Raw genomic sequence first — 19,575 nt, 5'->3', positions numbered from 1 at the left:
CAGACTAGTAATACCACAAAAGTCATTGAAACACTTATTTATAGCATAAAATAAACATTAGAAAAAATGTCTACTGTGCCTTTAAGAAAAGAAAAAGTAAACAATTTTTCCAAAATGCACAAAAACCGTTAAATTATTCCCAAATTTAACTTAATATCGTTGGTTAATCCAAAAATTACTGCACCCAGAAGCAAGGGCAGAAATAAGGCTTTAGAAGTACTTATCAACATGTAGTCAAAAGATAGATGAAAATACACTCTGCACCCAGGGTACTTCAAATCAAGTTTCCAACCCTTCAGACCAGCTACACAGTCCAGGAGCCACCGAGTTACTGTTTGCTGCTGCTAAGCCTGAAGAAATTGCGCCAAATCAGGCTCCGCCCCTTAAGGTCAAAAGTCAGAGTAGGCCCAAACAACACCACATGGAAATGCAGTTTTGCACTAAAGTAAAAATACACACACAATATAACCCTCAAGCATAAAACCAATAAGTTTTAAGTGCCAAAAATAAAAAACATAAAACATTGTTTTTTATATTGTCTCCCATGTCACATAATGCCCAAATATCAACTAATGATAAATATAAAATAGGGACTCCAGTAACACCCCTCTTATTAAAATAGGTTTTACTGCTTACCCCATTCCCATACAGGGAAATAATGCTAGCCAGTTCTAAAACACCAAGTCTCCTCAGAAAAAAAGACTGCACATACCTTAATGCTGCTTGTAGCATGAAACCGGTCTCCACACTGAAGATGTCTCATGGTTACTTTTAGAAGTCTTGTGGGAACCAGCGTGGATCTTAGTTACAAATGCTAAGATCATCAAACCTCAGGGCAGAAATCTTCTTCCATATCCCCCTGAGGAAAATAGTACACACCGGTACCATTTAAAATAAAAAACTTCTTGATTGAAGAAACTAACACCTCACTTTACCATGTCTTCCTAGTATAACACAGGCAAAGAGAATGACTGGGGGTGGAGCGGAAGGGGAGGGGCTATATATATACAGCTCTGCTGTGGTGCTCTTTGCCACTTCCTGTTAGCAGGAGGTAAATATCCCACAAGTAAGTATGAAATCCGTGGACTCGTCATATCTTTGTAAAAGAAATACGTTTTTCTCATAATTGAAAAGAAAAAACTTAAAACATAAGCAGAGGAATCAAACTGAAACAGCTGCCTGAATACTTTTTCTACCAAAACTGCTTCCGAAGAGGCAAACGCATCAAAACGGTAGAATTCAGTAAATGTATGCAAAAAAGACCATGTTGCTGCTTTGCAAATCTGATCAACTGAAACTTCATTCTTAAAGGCCCACGTAGTGGAGACTGATCTAGTAGAATGAGCTGCGATTCTCTGAGGCAGGGCCTGAAATGACTCCAAATAAGCCTGATGAATCAAAAGCTTTAACCAAGATGCCAAGTAAATGGCAGAAGCTTTATGACGTTTCCTAGAACCAGAAAAGACAACAAATAGACTAGAAGTCTTCCTGAAATCTTTAGTAGCTTCAATATAATATTTCAAAGCTCTAACAACTTCTAAAGAATGTAAGGATCTCTCCAAAGAATTCTTAGGATTAGGACACAGAGGGAACAACAATTTCCCTATTAATGTTATTAGAATTCAATACCTTAGGAAGAAATTCAAAAGAAGTCCACAAAACTGGCTTATCCTGATGAAAAATCAGAAAAGGAGACTCACAAGAGAGAGCAGATAATTCAGAAACTCTTCTAGAAGAAGAGATAGCCAAAAGGAACAACACTTTCCAAGAAAGTAGTTTTAATAGCCAAAGAATGCATAGGCTCAAAAAGAGGAGCCTGTAAAGCCTTCAAAACCAAACTAAGACTCCAAGGAGGAGAGATTGATTTAATGACAGGCTTGATACGAACCAAAGCCTGTATAAAACAGTGAATATCAGGAAGCTTAGCAATCTTTCTGTAAAATAAAACAGAAAGAGCAGAGATTTGTCCATTCAAGGAACTTGCAGACAAATCTTTATCCAAACCATCCTGAAGAAACTGTAAAATGAAATGAAAGTCTTCCAAACTCGATAATAAATCTTCCTAGAAACAGCCTGTAACATAGTATTAATCACTGAATCAAAGAAACCTCTATGACAAAGCACTAAGTGTTCAATTTCCATACCTTAAAATGTAAAGATTTGAGATCCTGATGGAAAAAAACGGACCTTGAGACAGAAGGTCTGGTCTTAAAGGAAGTGGCCAAGGTTGGCAACTGGACATCCGAACAAGATCCGCATACCAAAACCTGTGAGGCCATGCTGGTACTACCAGAAACACAAACGATTGTTCCATGATGATCTTGGAGAACTAGAGGCAGGAAGATATAAGCAGGTTGGTAAAACCAAGGAACTGCTAACGCATCCAACTCCGCATGAGGATCCCTGGAACTGAACAAGTACCTGGAAAGCTCCTTGTTTAGATGGGAAGCCATCAGATCTATTTCTGGAAGACCCCACATCTGAACAATCTGAAAAAAACATCTGGATGGAGAGACCACTCCCCCGGATGTAAAGTCTGACGGCTGAGATAATCCGCTTCCCAATTGACTATACCTGGGATATGTACCGCATAAATTAGACAAGAGCTGGATTCTGCCCAAGAAAGTATCCAAGATACTTCTTTCATAGCTAGGGGACTGTGAGTCCCACCCTGATGATTGACATATGCCACAGTTGTGATATTGTCTGTCTGAAAACAAATGAATGATTCTCTCTTCAACAGAGGCCAAACCTGAAGAGCCCTGAAAATAGCACGGAGTTCTAAAATATTAATTGGTAACCTCGCCTCTTGAGGTTTCCAAACTCCTTGTGCTGTCAGAGATCCCCAGACAGCTCCCTAACCTGAAAGACTTGCATCTGTGGTGATTACAGTCCAGGTTAGACAAACAAAAGAGGTCCCTTGAACTAAACGATGGTGGTCTAACCACCAATTCAGAGAGATTCGAACATTGGGATTTAAGGATATTGGCTGTGATATCCTTGTATAATCCCTGCACCATTGATCCAGCATACAAAGCTGAAGAGGTCTTATATAAAAACGAGCAAAGGGAATGATCGAGACTGAAAGTTTTGGCAAGCTGAAACCAATTTCATTTGTCTCTTGTCTGTTAGATACAGAGTCATGGACACTGAATCTATCTGGAAACCTAAAAAGGTGACCCTTGTCTGAGTAATCAAGGAACTTTTCAGTAAATTGATCCTCCAACCATGACTTGGAGCTATCGCTAGGCCAAATGGAAGAGCGACAAATTGGTAATGCTTGTCTATAAAAGAGAATCTCAGAAACCAATAGTGGTCTAGATTAATCGGAAAATGAAGATATGCATCATGTAAGCCTATCGTGGACATATAATGACCTTGCTGAACAAAAGGCAGAATAATCCTTATAATTATCATTTGAAAGATGACTCTTACAAAACGATTCAAAATTTTCTTTCTTTGGGACAATGAATAGATTTGAATAAAACCCCAGACCCTGTTCCTGAAACTGAACTGGTATGATTACCCCTGAAAGCTCCAGATCTGAAACACACTTCAAAAAAGCCTGAGCCTTCACTGTATTTACTGGGACGTGTGAGAGAAAAAATCTTCTCACAGGAGGTCTTACTCTGAATCCACTGATTTTGGCCAGAATATGTCCAAATGTTTTGGAAACATTTTAATCTGCCCCCCCCCCCCCCACCACCAGCTGAACTGAAATGAGGGATGCACCTTCATGCAGACTTGGGGGCTGGCTTTGGTTTCTTAAAGGGCTTGGATTTATTCTAACTTGAAGGTTTCCAATTGGAACCAGATTCTTTGGGGGAAGGATTGGCTTTCTGTTCCTTATTCTGTCGAAAAGAACGAAAACGAACCAAATAAATTATTACCTTGGAAAGAGATAGTAATCTAGACTTAGATACCATGTCAGCATTCCAATATTTAAGCCACAAAGCTCTTCTAGCTAAAATAGCTAAATACATAGATTTAACATCAATTTGATGATATCAAAAATAGCATCACAGATAAAATGATTAGCATGTTGAAGCAAGAGAACAATGCTAGACAAATCAATCTGTTTCCTGTTGCGCTAAGCTTTCCAACCAAAAAGTTGATGCAGCTGCAACATCAGCCATGGATATAGAAGGCCTAAGAATATAGCAAGAAAATAAATAAGCTTTCCTTAGGTAGGATTCAAGTTTCCTATCTAAAGGATCCTTAAAAGAAGTACTCTCTCATAGGAATAGTAGTACGTTTGGCAAGAGTAGAAATAGCCCCATCAACTTTGTAGATTTTCCCCCAAAACTGTAATCTAGCTGCTGGCAAAGGATACAATTTTTTAAACCTAGAAGAAGGAATAAAAGAAGTACCAGGCCTATTCCATTCCTTAGAAATCATATCAGAAATAGCATCAGGAACTGGAAAAACCTCTGGAGTAACCACAGGAGGTTTGTAAACAGAATTTAAACGTTTACTAATTTTAGTATCAAGAGGACTAGATTCCTTAATATCCAAAGTAACCAACACTTCTTTAAAAATGTACTCCATCTTAAAGAGATAAGTAGATTTGTCAGTGTCAATATCTGAGGAAGGATCTTCTGAACCAGATAGATCCTCATCAGAAGAGGATAATTCAGTATGTTATCGATCATTTGAAATTTCATCAATCTTACGAGAAGTTTTTAAAAGACCTTTTACGTTTATTAGAAGGCGGAATAGCAGACAAACCCTTCTGAATCGCATCAGCAATAAAATCTTAAATATTCATAGGGATATCATGTACATCAGATGTTGAAGGAACAACAGGCATTGTACTAGTACTGAAGGATACATTCTCTGCATGCAAAAGCTCGTCATGACAACTGTTACATACTACAGCTGGAGATATAATCTCCACAAACTTACAACAGATACACTTAGCTTTGGTAGAACTGTTATCAGGCAGGATTCCAAAAGTGGTTTCTGAGACAGGATCAGATTGAGACATTTTGCAAATGTAAGAGAAAAAAACAACATATAAAGCAAAAATGATCAATTTCCTTATATGGCAGTTACAGGAATGGGAAAAAAATGCAAACAGCATAGCCCTCTGAGCCTAAAAAAGAGCAAGAGGCATATAGGAAGTGGGGTTTAAATAAATAAATAATTTGGTGCCAAGTATGATGCACAACGCAAAATTTAAAATTTTGGCGCTAACATTCGGAAATCAGGCAACTCGCGTCATGGCAGACGCAACCTTGTGCAAGGAAGCCTGTGAGGAAAACCATAGCATCAATAGGCGATACTGTTTTCACATCTCTCTGACAAACACTGTACTCAGAGGAATCAGGCTTCAAAATGCTGAGAAGCGCATATCACAGAAGAAAATCAAGCACAAACTTACTTCACCACCTCCATAGGGAGGCAAAGTTTGTAAAACTGAATTGTGGGTGTGGTGAGGGGTGTATTTATAGGCATTTTGAGGTTTGCGAAACTTTGCCCCTCCTGGTAGGATTGTATATCCCATACGTCACTAGCTCATGGACTCTTGCCAATTACATGAAAGAAATTAGAATTGCTGAGGCTGTTCTTGTATGATACTGGCTATCACCCTGTATAGCAATACAAATGGAGGAACGATGTAAATCAGGTTAATGACCAGGAAACCACTAGGGCATCTATTAGATCCTCCGACCTGGCACAATATCAAGGCAGCTTGTGATTCATGAGAGGTAGCTCTGGCAAGCCCCAAAGTCTCACTATTTGGTAGAAAACCTCCTGGTTCAGAGACCACTCCCCTCAGTGAAGACACTGGAAAGTCTGCCTCCCAACTGTTTACACTCGGAATGTGGATAGCAGAGATCATGCTTTGGTAAAGTTATGCCCAGCTAACAATGTGGGACAATTATTACAGCACCAGGAAACTGAGTTCCACCTTGATGATTGATGTAAGCAAATGCTGTGACATTGTCTCACTGGAATCAAAGAAAAGTTTCCTTTTCTCTAAAGAGCCCTGAAGAAAGAGCAAATTTCTATAATGTTTATGGGCAACCTTGCCTCAGAGTAGACCACGTTCCTGGCACTCTCAGAGACCCCCAGACTGCACCTTAACCTTGCAGGATGTCAAACCACACTGCTGACTAACATATACATTATTCTGCTTTTAAGCCTTAATTATGGCTTATTTTTTATGCAACATAACCTGTTCCCTCCAGTTTCAGTTATATTAAAACTGAAAGTGCAAAAATGTAGAATGCATAGAAAAAGATCTGGAACTAAAATCTGAAGGGTGTTTTATCAGTAGAGTTTCTCTCAGCTGTGAGAAAGTCAAGAAGGGACATTTCAAAGTTCACGTTTATACTGGACTTTCTCTAAAATATTTATTTCTGTCAAAAGATAGACAATATGTGTATGTGCTTTAGAAACAGGGGGAATAAAATAAGCACTGACAAATTTTAAAGGAATTTGTGTAAACTGGTCAGCACATTGTCTGCTAGTAGTTGTACTACTGCTGTTATAGCAATTATTTTATCAAGACTTTTCATGTCTGAGTGCTATTTCTGTTGCTTTCTAACAGAAGCCTATAACACAAAGAGGCAATTACTTTTTCCTCTGGATTGGAAGTTTTGAAAAACTTCATGTCATGGGGTAGATAGGAAATGGTATCTTCTGAGATCCATCAATTGATGAAGATTCCATTTACCGAGGATGAACTGTATTGTATCTCCTGGCTGATTTGCAGACTAGTTTCAAACAAGACACCTTCTCTGTACTTTATTTGTATTTTATAGCAGGGGATAATAAACTATTAATAATAACTTGATTTCCTAATACTCTGTTTGCATATGCATACACTAATATTCATAAACTGAATTGTACATTTTCTATGTGATAAGTGTTAGTTTGGAGCTTGCTCTGATATAGTTCCTCTACCTCACAGTAAAGAACTACGGTTATTTCAAAATTAGGACCCACATAAAAATGTAAACAGTCATTTCACTGATGTTTATAATGCTTCTCTTTTTAATCTAAAATGTAATATTTAAGAGAGCAATAATACATGTGAGTGATGAAAGCAAAAAAATCCCATAACACATTGTAGAATAATAAGGTTTATTTTAAATATTTATGCATACCAATATAATTGGCTCTTGGTATTTTTCATGACAGATTCCCATAAAACAAAAGGATATTAAAAGTGCAAAATGTTTCAACGATGCAATATACACAATATTTTTTCAGACAACCCTGCATTAAAAGGTTTTAAAATGATCACTCCTATAACAGATTGCTTCTGTGAAAGTTGTAACAGATAAATGGCAGGATTTTTTTTTTTTTTTGCAAAGTCTTTGCCATTATTTAAGAAACAAAAACATAAAACATAATGCACCATGGGTAATAAGAGTCTACTGCAAGTTTATTTGTATGACTGCCTACAGCTTTCCAAGTTCTTTACTTTTATTGAAAGCTACACCTTTTATTATCTTCAATCCACAATGTACACCAGTGTGTCTCCTATATCTATTTTAAGGCCATTGTCAGCAATATGCACTCGCTTCTCATTTAGATCAACTTGAAAAGCAGCTTGCACAGATACTAGAATCTTGCCACTATCTTCTCTTCCAAGTACTGGAACACGGCGGGGTCCCAACAATGGGTCATCATACCGCATAAGCTTTACCTTAGTAACGTCTGGGGGGGGGGGGAAGACAAATATTAGATAAAGAATAACTTAATGCACTTATGATGAAAATCGTAACAATTCATGATACTTTAGAGTTTAGATAGGAATGAGCTACAAAAAAAGCAAAGCTTAGGGTGACACAAAATCATAAACAAAACTACGGAAACTTCAAAATGTTAAAAAACTAAAGTTCAGAATGAAATATTTTTGTTCTTTAAAGAATACTGAAACAGGTACTAAAACTAAAGGGTAAAAGATGGAGGATGACAAACAAAATGGTCTCACAGCAGAAATGGTAGTAACAAAATATAGTACGCTAGGGGATGTGGGCAGTAGCCAGAGAGTGAATTTGGGTCAAGGAAGGGTATCTTTAGAATATGAGTAATGATACCAGTATGGGAGTTGGGGTAGAAGACAGATGAATAATTTGTACAATAATGGTGTCAAGGTGGCAGGATGTAGACTGGGAGGATTCTAGGAGTGGACTGGTGAATTACTGCACTAGCAATATTGATGTAATGCACATGTTCCTTGGTCTTTGGTTTATATATGTATATATCTTGCAAATGCTCATTTATTTTTATACTAAATGTTAAAAATTGCTCAGTTATTTTTATATTTAATACAGAAAACATAATTTATGCTTGCCTGATAAATGTATTTCTTTCCGGATATGGTGAGTCCACAACGTCATCATTTACTGTTGGGAATACCACTCCTGGCGAGCAGTAAGAGGCAAAGAGCACAACAATAAAGCTGTTAAGTGTCACTCCCCTACCCATAATCCCCAGTCATTGGCCCAAAAAGGAAAATGGAAAAAAGGAATAACACAAAGGTGTAGAGGTGCCTGAGATTTAATAAAAAAATAATGGTCTTAAATTTAAGGGCGGGGTCATGGACTCACCATATTCGGAAATAAATTTATCAGGTAAGCATAATTTATGTTTACTTTCCTAAGATATGGTGAGTACACAACGTCATCAATTACTGTTGGGAACTAATACCCAAGCTAGAGGACATAGATGACTAGTGAGGGAAAACAAGACAGGTATACCTAAATAGAAGGCACCTCCGCTTGAAGAACCTTTCTCCCAAAAGAAGGCTCTGTCGAGGCAAAAGTATCAAATTTGTAAAACTTTGAAAAAGTATGCAGAGAAGACCAAGTTGTAGCCTTGCAAATCTGCTCCACAGAAGCTTCATTTTTAAAAGCCCAAGAAGAGGAGACAGCTCTTGTAGAATGAGCTGTAATTCTCTCAAGAGGCTGCTGACCAGCGGTCTCATAAGCAAAACTAATTATACTTCTCAACCAGAGGGAAAGAGAAGTAGAAGTAGCCTTCAGACCCTTACGTTTTCCAGAAAAACAAACAGGGCAGAAGACTGGCGAAAATCTTTAGTCGCTTGTAAATAGAATTTAAGAGCACGCACAAGATCCAGATTGTGCAACAAACGTTCCTTATGAGGAGGATTAGGACATAGCGAAGGAAAAACAATTTCCTGATTAATATTTCTATTCGAAACCACTTTAGGAAGAAACGCCAATTTAGTCTGAAGAACCGCCTTATCAGCATGAAAGACAAGATAAGGTGAATCATATTGTAAAGCCGAGCGTTCCGAAACTCTCTGCCAGAAGAAATAGCCATAAGAAACAAAACTTTCCAAGATAACAACTTAATATAGATAGAATGCATAGGCTCAAACGGAGCCTGCTGCAAAACCTTAAGAAGATGGTTAAGGCTTCAAGGAGGAGCAACAGACTTAAACACAGGCCTGATTCTGACCAAGGCCTGACAAAAAGATTGCACATCTGGCACATCCGCCAGAAGCTGGTGTAACAAAATATAAAATGCAGAAATCTGACCTTTCAGAGTGCTTGCTGATAAACCCTTCTCCAGACCCTCATGGAGAAAAGATAAAATCCTAGAAATCCGAACCCTACTCCAGGAGCAGCCCTTGGATTCACACCAATAAAGATATTTACGCCATACCTTATGGTAAGTCTTTCTAATAAAAGGCTTACGAGCTTGAATCATAGTCTTAATGACAGACTCAGAAAAACCACGTTTAGAAAGAACTAAACGTTCAATCTTCAAGCAGTCAGCTTCAGAGAAACTAGATTTGGATGAAGGAAGGGACCCTGAATCAGGAGGTCCTTCCTCAGGGGAAATCTCCAAGGTGGGAGAGACGACATCTCTACTAGGTCTGCATACCAGATCCTGCAAGGCCGCGCAGGAGCTATAAGAATCACTGATGCTCTCTCCTGTTTGATACGAGCAATGACTCGTGGAAGGAGCGCAAATGGAGGAAACAGGTATGCCAGCCTGAAATTCCACAGAGCTGCCAGAGCATATATTAGAGCAACCTGTGGATCTCTCGACTTTGAACAGTACCTTGGAAGCTTGGCGTTCTGCCAAGAAGACATCAAATCCAGCTCCGGAACCCCCCAGGTAAGGGTTAAGTTGGAGAACACTTCCGGATGGAGTGCCCACTCCCCGGGATGAAAAGTTTGTCTCCTCAGAAAATCCGCTTCCCAATTGTCCACCCCTGGAATGTGGATGGCAGACAACAATTGTGAACTTACGCCCACTAAATGATCCGAGCCACTTCTTTCATGGCTAAGGAACTCTGTGTTCCTCCCTGGTGGTTGATGTAAGCCACTGAGGTGATATTGTCTGACTGGAACCTGATGAACTGGACTAAGGAAAGCTGAGGCCAAGCTATCAGGGCATTGTAGATTGCTCTCAACTCCTCCCGAGTCCATAATGCCTGAACGAGTCCCAGACTGCTCCCCAGCCCTGCAGGCTGGTGTCCATGGTCACAATCACTCAAGATGGTCTCCGAAAGCATGTGCACTGAGACAGATGTTCCTGAGTCAAACACCACGTAAAGGAGTCTTTTGTCGACTGATCTAGATTTATCTTTGGAGACAGATCTGCATGATTCCCGTTCCATTGTCTGAGCATGCACAACTGCAGAGCTCTCAAATGGAATCGAGCAAAAGGAATGATGTCAATGGAAGCCACCATCAGACAGATTACCTCCATACATTGAGCCACTGATGGCCGAATCATAGATTGAAGGGAGAGGCAAGAGGAAATAATTTTGGCTTTCTTGACATCTGTCAGAAAAAGTTTAATTGATATAGACTCTATTATGGTCCCTAGGAAAATTACCCTTGTGGCTGGGACAAGGAAGCTCTTTTTCAGATTCATTTTCCATCCGTGGGAACGAAGAAAAGATAATATCTCCGTGTGAGATTTTGCTTGTTGAAAAGACCGCGCCTGGACCAAAATGTCGTCCAGGTAAGGCGCTACTGCAATTCCCCGGGACTAGATCTCTGCCAAGAGAGCCCATAGAACCTTTGAGAAAATTCTGGGAGCTGTGGCAAGGTGAAACGTAAAAAAATGTTTGTCCAGAAAGGCAAATCTCAGAAATTTGTGATGATCCTTGTGAATAGGTACATGAAGGTACGCATCCTTTAAATCTATGGTCGTCATGAACTGACCCTCTTGTACTAAAGGAATAATGGAACATATAGTTACCATCTTGAAGGAGCGTACTCTGAGAAACTTGTTGAGACACTTCAGGTCTAGAATAGGCCGGAAAGTTCCCTCTTCCTTGGGAACCACAGACAGATAGGAATAAAAACATAGACCCTGTTCCGGAACTGGAACTATCACTCCCAGGGAGGAAAGATCCTGTACACATTTCAAGAACGCCTCTTTTTTATCTGGTCTGCAGATAATCTTGAGAGGTGGAACCTGCCCCTGGGAGGAAAAGTCTTGAATTCCAAAAGGTAACCCTGAGATACAATGTACACAACACAAGGATCTCGTATCCATGCTTGAGAAAACAGACAGTCTGCCCCCCACTTGATCCAATCTTGGATAAGTGGCAAACTCTTCAAGCTGATTGAGAATCAGCTGCGGGTTTCCTAGATTGCTTTCTTTTGTTCCAAGACTGAATGGGTTTCCAAGTTGACTTGGACTGACCCTGCTTGGAAGATGGAGAAGACATTCCTCTGAAGGTACGAAAGGAACGAAAATTATTCTAACGTCCTTTCTCTTTCTTATGTTGTGGAAGAAAAGACCCTTTACCACCTGTGATATCAGAAATAATCTCTGTCAAACCGGGTCCAAACAAGGTCTTACCCTTGAAAGGGATCGCCAGAAGTTTGGATTTAGAGGAAATATCGGCTGACCACGACTTTAGCCATAAAGCTCTGCGTGCCAACACAGCGAAACCAGAAATCTTAGCTCCCAATTTCATAACCTGCAAGGAGGCGTCAGTAATCAAGGAATTGGCTAACTTAAAAGCCTTAATCCCATCTTGGATTTCCTCTAAGGGAGTTTCTACCTGAAGAGAGTCAGACAAGGCGTCGAACCAATAGGCTGCCGCACTAGTCACAGTGGCAATACACACAGCAGGTTGCTATTGGAGACCTCGACGAACATATTTTCTTTAAATAAGCCTCCAGCTTCTTATCCATAGGAGCTTTAAAGGAGCTGCTATCCTCAATAGGAATAGTAGTCCTCTTAGCCAGAGTGGAAATAGCTCCTTCCACTTTAGGAACCATTTGCCATGACTCTTTGATGGAGTCAGCAACAGGAAACATCTTTTTAAATACAGGCAAAGGGGAAAAAAGTAAAGGAAAGACCTCCACAGATTAGGGAACATCTAAGTATCTATTAAGTTTACTGGACTTTTTAGGTTTGATAACGTAAGAGTTATCAGACTCATCCAAGGTAGCTAAAACCTCCTTTAATAGGACACAGAGGTGTTCTAGCTTAAATCTGAAGGATACAACTTCAGCATCAGATAAAGGAATTATACTGTCTGAATCTGAGATTTCAACCTCAGAGGCTGCCGATGTATCTTCCTCCTCAGGACTTCTGAGAAAGAGCAACTTGAGTAGCCAAAACTGGAGCAGAAACCTTACTATCTGAATCTCTAAATTTCCTCTTGCGTTTATCCAGTAACATGGGAAAGGCAGCTAATGCCTCAGATACTGCAGAGGATACCTGGGCAGCAAATTCTGCTGGCAAATAAACTCCTCAAGGAGACTGAGAGGAACCGCAGGGCACTGCATGTAATGTTGCTAAGGTTTGGGACGGCTGAGGAGAAAGATGTGGCAAACCCTGAACAGCATCATCCTGAGAGAGACAGTTGGCTCAGAGACAAAAATTATATCTTTATTTTTTAACGTCCTCTCTATACATGAGGAACAAAATTGCAAAGGCTGAACATCTTGATTATCCAAACAAAGGATACACCTGTCCATAGGAACATGATCTTGATCCATGATGGATCAATTTTTTTTTTAAATACGGTCTCTAAGAAAAAAAGCAAGAAACAAAACCGTTAACAGCAATATCCAAAGAGGAGGCTAAAATGAAATAAAAAGCCTGTTATTATAACTCATTATAAGAAGTTTTTTTTTTAAACAGACCCCTTATCACACTACACCTTAGTTGTTGACTGAGGTGCCGACCTTCCTCCTTTCCTCTAACGGAAGACCGGAACTCTGCTGAGAAGCAGGCACAACCGCTCCGTATTGTTTGTAAGGAGCAAGACATCGGAGACACAAAACCGGACTGAAAAGCCGCGCAACTTAAATTCCTGGCACGCACTTCCAGCCAGGAGTGAAGGGAAACAAAATTAAGTTGTTTCCTGTAACTAAAATGGCTAAGATCGTTAATGAAAAAAATAAAGTGCCCCAAACACATAGATTCTCAAAATAAACAAAGACAGAATCTCAATAAGCTAAAATATACTGATCCAACAAACAGAATAACTCCTTTCTATTCATAAAGGAGATTACCCTTGTCTGCCCATCACATATCCCAGAGCCTGCACACTACCATAATTAACCCTAAACATAAGGTAAATAAGTCCCAAATAAATGAAGATTACCGGTTAACCCCTTCAGTGCCCGCCTCCTAGCCCCAGAAAAAAAAAAAAGAACTTACCTGATAAATTCATTTCTTTTATATTGGCAAGAGTATATGAGCTAGTGACGTATGGGATATACAATCCTATCAAGAGGGGCAAAGTTTCCCAAACCTCATAATGCCTATAAATACACCCCTCACCACACCCACATTTCAGTTTAACTAATAGCCGAATAGTGGGGTGATAGTAAAAAGCATAAAAAAAGGAACTGGAAAACAGAATTTATGTTTACCTGATAAATTACTTTCTCCAACGGTGTGTCCGGTCCACGGCGTCATCCTTACTTGTGGGATATTCTCTTCCCCAACAGGAAATGGCAAAGAGCCCAGCAAAGCTGGTCACATGATCCCTCCTAGGCTCCGCCTACCCCAGTCATTCGACCGACGTAAAGGAGGAATATTTGCATAGGAGAAACCATATGATACCGTGGTGACTGTAGTTAAAGAAAATAAATTATCAGACCTGATTAAAAAACCAGGGCGGGCCGTGGACCGGACACACCGTTGGAGAAAGTAATTTATCAGGTAAACATAAATTCTGTTTTCTCCAACATAGGTGTGTCCGGTCCACGGCGTCATCCTTACTTGTGGGAACCAATACCAAAGCTTTAGGACACGGATGAAGGGAGGGAGCAAATCAGGTCACCTAGATGGAAGGCACCACGGCTTGCAAAACCTTTCTCCCAAAAATAGCCTCAGAAGAAGCAAAAGTATCAAACTTGTAAAATTTAGTAAAAGTGTGCAGTGAAGACCAAGTCGCTGCCTTACATATCTGATCAACAGAAGCCTCGTTCTTGAAGGCCCATGTGGAAGCCACAGCCCTAGTGGAATGAGCTGTGATTCTTTCAGGAGGCTGCCGTCCGGCAGTCTCATAAGCCAATCTGATGATGCTTTTAATCCAAAAGGAGAGAGAGGTAGAAGTTGCTTTTTGACCTCTCCTTTTACCAGAATAAACAACAAACAAGGAAGATGTTTGTCTAAAATCCTTTGTAGCATCTAAATAGAATTTTAGAGCGCGAACAACATCCAAATTGTGCAACAAACGTTCCTTCTTTGAAACTGGATTCGGACACAAAGAAGGCACGACTATCTCCTGGTTAATGTTTTTGTTAGAAACAACTTTCGGAAGAAAACCAGGTTTAGTACGTAAAACCACCTTATCTGCATGGAACACCAGATAAGGAGGAGAACACTGCAGAGCAGATAATTCTGAAACTCTTCTAGCAGAAGAAATTGCAACCAAAAACAAAACTTTCCAAGATAATAACTTAATATCAACGGAATGTAAGGGTTCAAACGGAACCCCCTGAAGAACTGAAAGAACTAAGTTGAGACTCCAAGGAGGAGTCAAAGGTTTGTAAACAGGCTTGATTCTAACCAGAGCCTGAACAAAGGCTTGAACATCTGGCACAGCTGCCAGCTTTTTGTGAAGTAACACAGACAAGGCAGAAATCTGTCCCTTCAAGGAACTTGCAGATAATCCTTTCTCCAATCCTTCTTGAAGAAAGGATAGAATCTTAGGAAGTTTTACCTTGTCCCAAGGGAATCCTTTAGATTCACACCAACAGATATATTTTTTCCATATTTTGTGGTAAATTTTTCTAGTTACAGGCTTTCTGGCCTGAACAAGAGTATCAATCACAGAATCTGAGAACCCTCGTTTTGATAAGATCAAGCGTTCAATCTCCAAGCAGTCAGTTGGAGTGAGACCAGATTCGGATGTTCGAACGGACCTTGAACAAGAAGGTCTCGTCTCAAAGGTAGCTTCCATGGTGGAGCCGATGACATATTCACCAGATCTGCATACCAAGTCCTGCGTGGCCACGCAGGAGCTATCAAGATCACCGATGCCCTCTCCTGATTGATCCTGGCTACCAGCCTGGGGATGAGAGGAAACGGCGGGAATACATAAGCTAGTTTGAAGGTCCAAGGTGCTACTAGTGCATCTACTAGAGTCGCCTTGGGATCCCTGGATCTGGACCCGTAGCAAGGAACCTTGAAGTTCTGACGAGAGGCCATCAGATCCATGTCTGGAATGCCCCACAGTTGAGTAATTTGGGCAAAGATTTCCGGATGGAGTTCCCACTCCCCCGGATGTAATGTCTGACGACTCAGAAAATCCGCTTCCCAATTTTCCACTCCTGGGATGTGGATTGCAGACAAGTGGCAGGAGTGAGTCTCCGCCCATTGAATGATTTTGGTCACTTCTTCCATCGCCAGGGAACTCCTTGTTCCCCCCTGATGGTTGATGTACGCAACAGTCGTCATGTTGTCTGATTGAAACCGTATGAACTTGGCCTTTGCTAGCTGAGGCCAAGCCTTGAGAGCATTGAGTATCGCTCTCAGTTCCAGAATATTTATCGGTAGAAGAGATTCTTCCCGAGACCAAAGACCCTGAGCTTTCAGGGGTCCCCAGACCGCGCCCCAGCCGATCAGACTGGCGTCGGTCGTGACAATGACCCACTCTGGTCTGCGGAAGTTCATCCCTTGTGACAGGTTGTCCAGGGACAGCCACCAACGGAGTGAATCTCTGGTCCTCTGATTTACTTGTATCGTCGGAGACAAGTCTGTATAGTCCCCATTCCACTGACTGAGCATGCACAGTTGTAATGGTCTTAGATGAATGCGCGCAAAAGGAACTATGTCCATTGCCGCTACCATCAAACCTATTACTTCCATGCACTGCGCTATGGAAGGAAGAGGAACGGAATGAAGTATTTGACAAGAGTTTAGAAGTTTTGTTTTTCTGGCCTCTGTCAGAAAAATCCTCATTTCTAAGGAGTCTATTATTGTTCCCAAGAAGGGAACCCTTGTTGACGGAGATAGAGAACTCTTTTCTACGTTCACTTTCCATCCGTGAGATCTGAGAAAGGCCAGGACTATGTCCGTGTGAGCCTTTGCTTGAGGAAGGGACGACGCTTGAATCAGAATGTCGTCCAAGTAAGGTACTACTGCAATGCCCCTTGGTCTTAGCACCGCTAGAAGGGACCCTAGTACCTTTGTGAAAATCCTTGGAGCAGTGGCTAATCCGAAAGGAAGTGCCACGAACTGGTAATGCTTGTCCAGGAATGCGAACCTTAGGAACCGATGATGTTCCTTGTGGATAGGAATATGTAGATACGCATCCTTTAAATCCACCGTGGTCATGAATTGACCTTCCTGGATGGAAGGAAGAATTGTTCGAATGGTTTCCATTTTGAACGATGGAACCTTGAGAAACTTGTTTAGGATCTTGAGATCTAAGATTGGTCTGAACGTTCCCTCTTTTTTGGGAACTACGAACAGATTGGAGTAGAACCCCATCCCTTGTTCTCCTAATGGAACAGGATGAATCACTCCCATTTTTAACAGGTCTTCTACACAATGTAAGAATGCCTGTTTTTTTATGTGGTCTGAAGACAATTGAGACCTGTGGAACCTCCCCCTTGGGGGAAGCCCCTTGAATTCCAGAAGATAACCTTGGGAGACTATTTCTAGTGCCCAAGGATCCAGAACATCTCTTGCCCAAGCCTGAGCGAAGAGAGAGAGTCTGCCCCCCACCAGATCCGGTCCCGGATCGGGGGCCAACATTTCATGCTGTCTTGGTAGCAGTGGCAGGTTTCTTGGACTGCTTTCCCTTGTTCCAGCCTTGCATTGGTCTCCAGGCTGGCTTGGCTTGAGAAGTATTACCCTCTTGCTTAGAGGACGTAGCACTTGGGGCTGGTCCGTTTCTACGAAAGGGACGAAAATTAGGTTTATTTTTGGCCTTGAAAGACCTATCCTGAGGAAGGGCGTGGCCCTTACCCCCAGTGATATCAGAGATAATCTCTTTCAAGTCAGGGCCAAACAGCGTTTTCCCCTTGAAAGGAATGTTAAGCAATTTGTTCTTGGAAGACGCATCCGCTTACCAAGATTTCAACCAAAGCGCTCTGCGCGCCACAATAGCAAACCCAGAATTTTTCGCCGCTAACCTAGCCAATTGCAAAGTGGCGTCTAGGGTGAAAGAATTAGCCAATTTGAGAGCACGGATTCTGTCCATAATCTCCTCATAAGGGGGAGAATCACTAGTGATCGCCTTTTCTAGCTCATCGAACCAGAAACACGCGGCTGTAGTGACAGGGACAATGCATGAAATTGGTTGTAGAAGGTAACCTTGCTGAACAAACATCTTTTTAAGCAAACCTTCTAATTTTTTATCCATAGGATCTTTGAAAGCACAACTATCTTCTATGGGTATAGTGGTGAGTTTGTTTAAAGTAGAAACCGCCCCCTCGACCTTGGGGACTGTCTGCCATAAGTCCTTTCTGGGGTCGACCATAGGAAACAATTTTTTAAATATGGGGGGAGGGACGAAAGGTATACCGGGCCTTTCCCATTCTTTATTTACAATGTCCGCCACCCGCTTGGGTATAGGAAAAGCTTCTGGGGGCCCCGGGACCTCTAGGAACTTGTCCATTTTACATAGTTTCTCTGGGATGATCAAATTCTCACAATCATCCAGAGTGGATAACACCTCCTTAAGCAGAGCGCGGAGATGTTCCAACTTAAATTTAAATGTAATCACATCAGGTTCAGCTTGTTGAGAAATTTTCCCTGAATCTGAAATTTCTCCCTCAGACAAAACCTCCCTGGCCCCCTCAGACTGGTGTAGGGGCCCTTCAGAAACAATATCATCAGCGTCCTCATGCTCTTCAGTATTATCTAAAACAGAGCAGTCGCGCTTACGCTGATAAGTGGGCATTTTGGCTAAAATGTTTTTGATAGAATTATCCATTACAGCCGTTAATTGTTGCATAGTAAGGAGTATTGGCGCGCTAGATGTACTAGGGGCCTCCTGAGTGGGCAAGACTGGTGTAGACGAAGGAGGGGATGATGCAGTACCATGCTTACTCCCCTCACTTGAGGAATCATCTTGGGCATCATTTTCTCTAAATTTTGTGTCACATAAATCACATCTATTTAAATGAGAAGGAACCTTGGCTTCCCCACATTCAGAACACAGTCTATCTGGCAGTTCAGACATGTTAAACAGGCATAAACTTGATAACAAAGTACAAAAAACGTTTTAAAATAAAACCGTTACTGTCACTTTAAATTTTAAACTGAACACACTTTATTACTGCAATTGCGAAAAAGTATGAAGGAATTGTTCAAAATTCACCAAAATTTCACCACAGTGTCTTAAAGCCTTAAAAGTATTGCACACCAAATTTGGAAGCTTTAACCCTTAAAATAACGGAACCGGAGCCGTTTTTATCTTTAACCCCTTTACAGTCCCTGGTATCTGCTTTGCTGAGACCCAACCAAGCCCAAAGGGGAATACGATACCAAATGACGCCTTCAGAAAGTCTTTTCTATGTATCAGAGCTCCTCACACATGCGACTGCATGTCATGCTTCTCAAAAACAAGTGCGCAATACAGGCGCGAAAATGAGACTCTGCCTATGATTAGGGAAAGCCCCTAGAGAATAAGGTGTCCAAAACAGTGCCTGCCGATATTATTTTACAAAATACCCAGATTAAAATGATTCCTCAAGGCTAAATATGTTTATATATGAATCGATTTAGCCCAGAAAATGTCTACAGTCTTAAAAAGCCCTTGTAAAGCCCTTATTTACTGTCTGTAATAAAAATGGCTTACCGGATCCCATAGGGAAAATGACAGCTTCCAGCATTACATTGTCTTGTTAGAATGTGTCATACCTCAAGCAGCAAAATTCTGCTCACTGTTCCCCCAACTGAAGTTAATTCCTCTCAACAGTCCTGTGTGGAACAGCCATCGATTTTAGTAACGGTTGCTAAAATCATTTTCCTCTTACAAACAGAAATCTTCATCTCTTTTCTGTTTCAGAGTAAATAGTACATACCAGCACTATTTTAAAATAACAAACTCTTGATTGAATAATAAAAACTACAGTTAAACACTAAAAAACTCTAAGCCATCTCCGTGGAGATGTTGCCTGTACAACGGCAAAGAGAATGACT

At 40.9% G+C, this 19,575-nt stretch overlaps 1 protein-coding gene across 1 annotated transcript in view; it reads right to left on the bottom strand.

The window, feature by feature from the left end:
• Positions 1–7,075: 7,075 nt before the first annotated feature.
• The window catches only part of LARS1 (leucyl-tRNA synthetase 1), a 321,337-nt gene continuing 308,837 nt past the window's right edge, over positions 7,076–19,575 (bottom strand). The window contains exon 18 of the mRNA XM_053719280.1: positions 7,076–7,671. Coding sequence (XP_053575255.1) covers positions 7,466–7,671 — 206 coding nt within the window. The 3' untranslated portion in view covers positions 7,076–7,465. The remainder of the gene's footprint in view (positions 7,672–19,575) is intronic.

The sequence above is a fragment of the Bombina bombina genome, chromosome 6 (genome assembly GCF_027579735.1).
Source record: "Bombina bombina isolate aBomBom1 chromosome 6, aBomBom1.pri, whole genome shotgun sequence".
Classification (NCBI taxonomy): domain Eukaryota; kingdom Metazoa; phylum Chordata; class Amphibia; order Anura; family Bombinatoridae; genus Bombina; species Bombina bombina.
The sequence above is the reverse complement of the archived record's forward strand: the minus strand, read 5'-3'. Positions and strand labels throughout refer to the sequence as shown.